Below are 3,160 nucleotides of genomic sequence, written 5' to 3'. Positions count from 1 at the left end.
AAAGAGTGTCGTTTCATATATTCATTAAGTTTTTCCGTTGATGTCAGGTGGGAGAATATATCTGACCTCTGTTCTCTGTCTTGGCCAGAAGTGCAAGCCTGCTTATCAGAAGCGGAAGTCTTGCTCTTCTGGGCAGCAATTGACCAGTGCTTGGGTGCAGAACAAAGCAGTCCCTGACGGCCGAGTCCCCTTCATGTTAGAATCTGTGGGCCAATTATGCCTTCCTAAGTAATAGTAGGCCAGGTCCTAGTTTACATGACCCACCAAGTAATTGAAGTGCTACAAGAGGCATAAAGAACAGAAAGATAAGGGCAGGAAGAAGATGCAGATAGTGTCATGGTGGTGCCAGAGATGCACGGGAAGGCAAGCTAGCTGCCCTGATAGAACTCGCAGGGTGACATGGCAATGACAACTACGGCATGTTTGCTCTCAAAAGCCACTGAGTCATGGGTACTCGTTTCAGCTAAAAAGCTCACAAAAACATCACGTATACATGGGACTGTTTCTGCTGAGAAACACACTAACCTATGGTGGTCTGGATTTTTCTACTGATGCCAATGGATCTGCCTGGACCAGAGTCTCTCAGCAGTGCGTGTGGTTATGGGAGTGGCCACCTCCTTCATGTGGGTATGAATGTAGTACCACAGTTTCTGAAGCAACTGGGATCCTTGCTTTGGATGCATTTGGATTTGTAATTCATCTGTCAAGTTAAATCACATTTGGTTATATTTCTAATGACTCACCATAATTATCTACTTCTTTAAGGAATGAGATATTAAATGGATGATGGATCAAATAGGCATTTGATTTATTTCTCCCCTGGTTATTCATTGGCCAAATATTTATTGAGCAGCTACATAATGCCAAGTGCTAGAAAACATGAACAACACCTGTATTTTTCTTTCCCAGTTTGAAACAGCAAACGTGTTACAAAGAAGACTTCTGTTTTAGGTTCTCAGCAGGCAACTTTGAAAGGCAACACAACTTGTCGGTGGCTTGGGCGGCGTGTCCGAGATGATGGCTGTCTGAGGTGGCTCTCCAGGAGGGCTCTGGGTCTCGAGGTTGGCAGGCTGCTGGGCAGCCCGGGTCACGCCGTCTCTTCGTGCTCCTCGCAGGTTCCCGCGCCTGCACAGCTCGGTGATCCGGACCTTCGTTCTCGTGCAGCACTACGCGGCCGCCATGATGGCCGTGAGCGGCCTGCCCCAGATGAAGAACTACACATCAGTGGAGACCCTGGAGATCACGCAGAACCTCCTCAACTCCCCAAAGCAGTGCCCCTGTGGCCACGGGCTCATGGTCCTGCTGCGGGTGCCCTGCTCGCCCCTGGCAGCTGTGGCCTACGAGCGACTGGCCCACGTGCGGGCGCGGCTGGCCCTGGAGGAGCACTTTGAGATCATCCTGGGCAACCCCAGCTCTGGCATCACTGTGGGCAAGCACTTCGTGAAGCAGCTCAAGGTGGGCACAACTCTCAGGGACAGCAGGGACACAGGATGGGAGGGGAAATAGCGCCAGAGCCCTTCTGAGCCAGCTTGGCCTCTCCAGGCCCCGAGAGCCTCTAACCTCCTCTACCGCTTCCAAATGATGCGTTTCGCTTTGGTGGTACCTGGGGGCGCGTGTCCCCTCCTCCTTGGTTAGCTATGCTCCTGCCTGCAGAACTCAGCCCAGGGTCCTTTCCCCTTTCAGGAAATTACCTTCCCTGGGACTGGGTCCTGTCCCTGTCTGTCATCTGGCTCTCCCCCAGGCTGTGAGGGCCTGGACCATAGTAGGCGCTCGATCTGTGGGTAACAGAAAATGCGGATAAGTTAGGGAAAAAATATGAAAAGAATACATACAAAAAAAAATGAGGGTGAAAGACACGAAGGACAGTTGGGGACATATACTTTCTCCCAGAGGGTCAGTTAGTCAACGGGTAGTTCTGAACAGCTTATGGAGTCATCCCGAGTACCCAAGAGGGATTAGTCCCAGGATCTCTGCTGATCCCAGAATCCACGGGTGCTCAAGTTTCCCGTATAAAATGGTTCCGTATTTGCATGTAACCTGCATGCTTTAAATCATCTTCAGATTACTGGCAATATTTGACACTGTGAATACTATGTAAATAGTTTTATATGTACTATCTTTGTATTTTTTTTTTTAAGTTTATTTACCTTTGTTCATGAGAGAGCAGACAGACACCCTTGACAGGGTCCCCTTACACCACAACCCCCTCCTCCTCGTTCTCCAGCTAGTTAATATTTTGAGTACAGGTGCCTGGTGTGTTTCAGGTCAGCTTGAGATCTGAACCCGGAGGTGGCTCCCGGCACAGATCTGTCTGCTGTCTCCTGCCGTGCCGCATCTGGGCCTGTATTACTTTTTATTTATGCTTTTATTGTTCTCCCCACCAATCTTTTCAACCCACAGTTAGTCGAAGCCACAGATGTGGAACATGCCACGTTAGGTGCTCGAGGATAGAACACACACACCTGACACGTGTTCTTGGTGGTGAAGATACAGCGGTGATGCAGCAGAGTGGTTTTTTGCATGTAAAGAACCTCTCTTTTTATCAGAGGTATTGCCAGGTCTTTAAATCAGTGGGAGGACACCCAGATACTCCTCGAACTGAATAGTTAGGAAGTAAGAAGTCACTTCACATTCTATGTATTTATTTATTTAAATTCATTTTGTCACAGGGTATGTGCACTAGCTGGAGAAAAAGAGAGGGAAAGTGAGGAATCACCCCGGGAGGTGGCCAAGTGATTCTCTTTTCCATTCTCCTCTCTGGATTTTGGGTACACATGCACATGCATCCAGCGTGGCTTTCCAGCCCCCTCTTTAGGACTCGAACTGTGGGAGTCCAGTGCCTTAACCACCATGGCACCTTCTGGCCCCAGACATTATTTCTTTTTAATTACCCCCAGATGTGGCAGAACATTGACGACGCCGAGTGGAGACCTCAGACTTACTTGGAGCTGGAGGGTCTGCCCTGCATCCTAATCTTTAGCGGGCTCGACCCATACGGGGAATCCTTGCCAAGGTGAGTGGAGGGACTCATGCACTGGGAGCAGGGGTGGGGGTGGTTCTAGGTTCCTGGCCTGAGGGGCTGGGGTGGGAGAGTGCCAGATGTGCTGCCGCTGTCTGACTCTAGGTGGCACCAATCGCCTTCGTAGGTTGTCTATCTGTT

At 49.8% G+C, this 3,160-nt stretch overlaps 1 protein-coding gene across 1 annotated transcript in view; it reads left to right on the top strand.

The window, feature by feature from the left end:
- GREB1 (growth regulating estrogen receptor binding 1) overlaps positions 1-3,160 on the top strand; it is a 91,759-nt gene that overhangs the window by 48,301 nt on the left and 40,298 nt on the right. The window contains exons 17-18 of the mRNA XM_027773597.1: positions 1,116-1,455; positions 2,898-3,013. Coding sequence (XP_027629398.1) covers positions 1,116-1,455; positions 2,898-3,013 — 456 coding nt within the window. The remainder of the gene's footprint in view (positions 1-1,115; positions 1,456-2,897; positions 3,014-3,160) is intronic.

This window comes from Tupaia chinensis, unplaced genomic scaffold, assembly GCF_000334495.1.
Source record: "Tupaia chinensis unplaced genomic scaffold, TupChi_1.0 Scaffold000045_1, whole genome shotgun sequence".
NCBI classification, from domain to species: Eukaryota; Metazoa; Chordata; class Mammalia; order Scandentia; family Tupaiidae; genus Tupaia; species Tupaia belangeri.
This window is presented reverse-complemented; position numbering and strand designations above follow the sequence as displayed.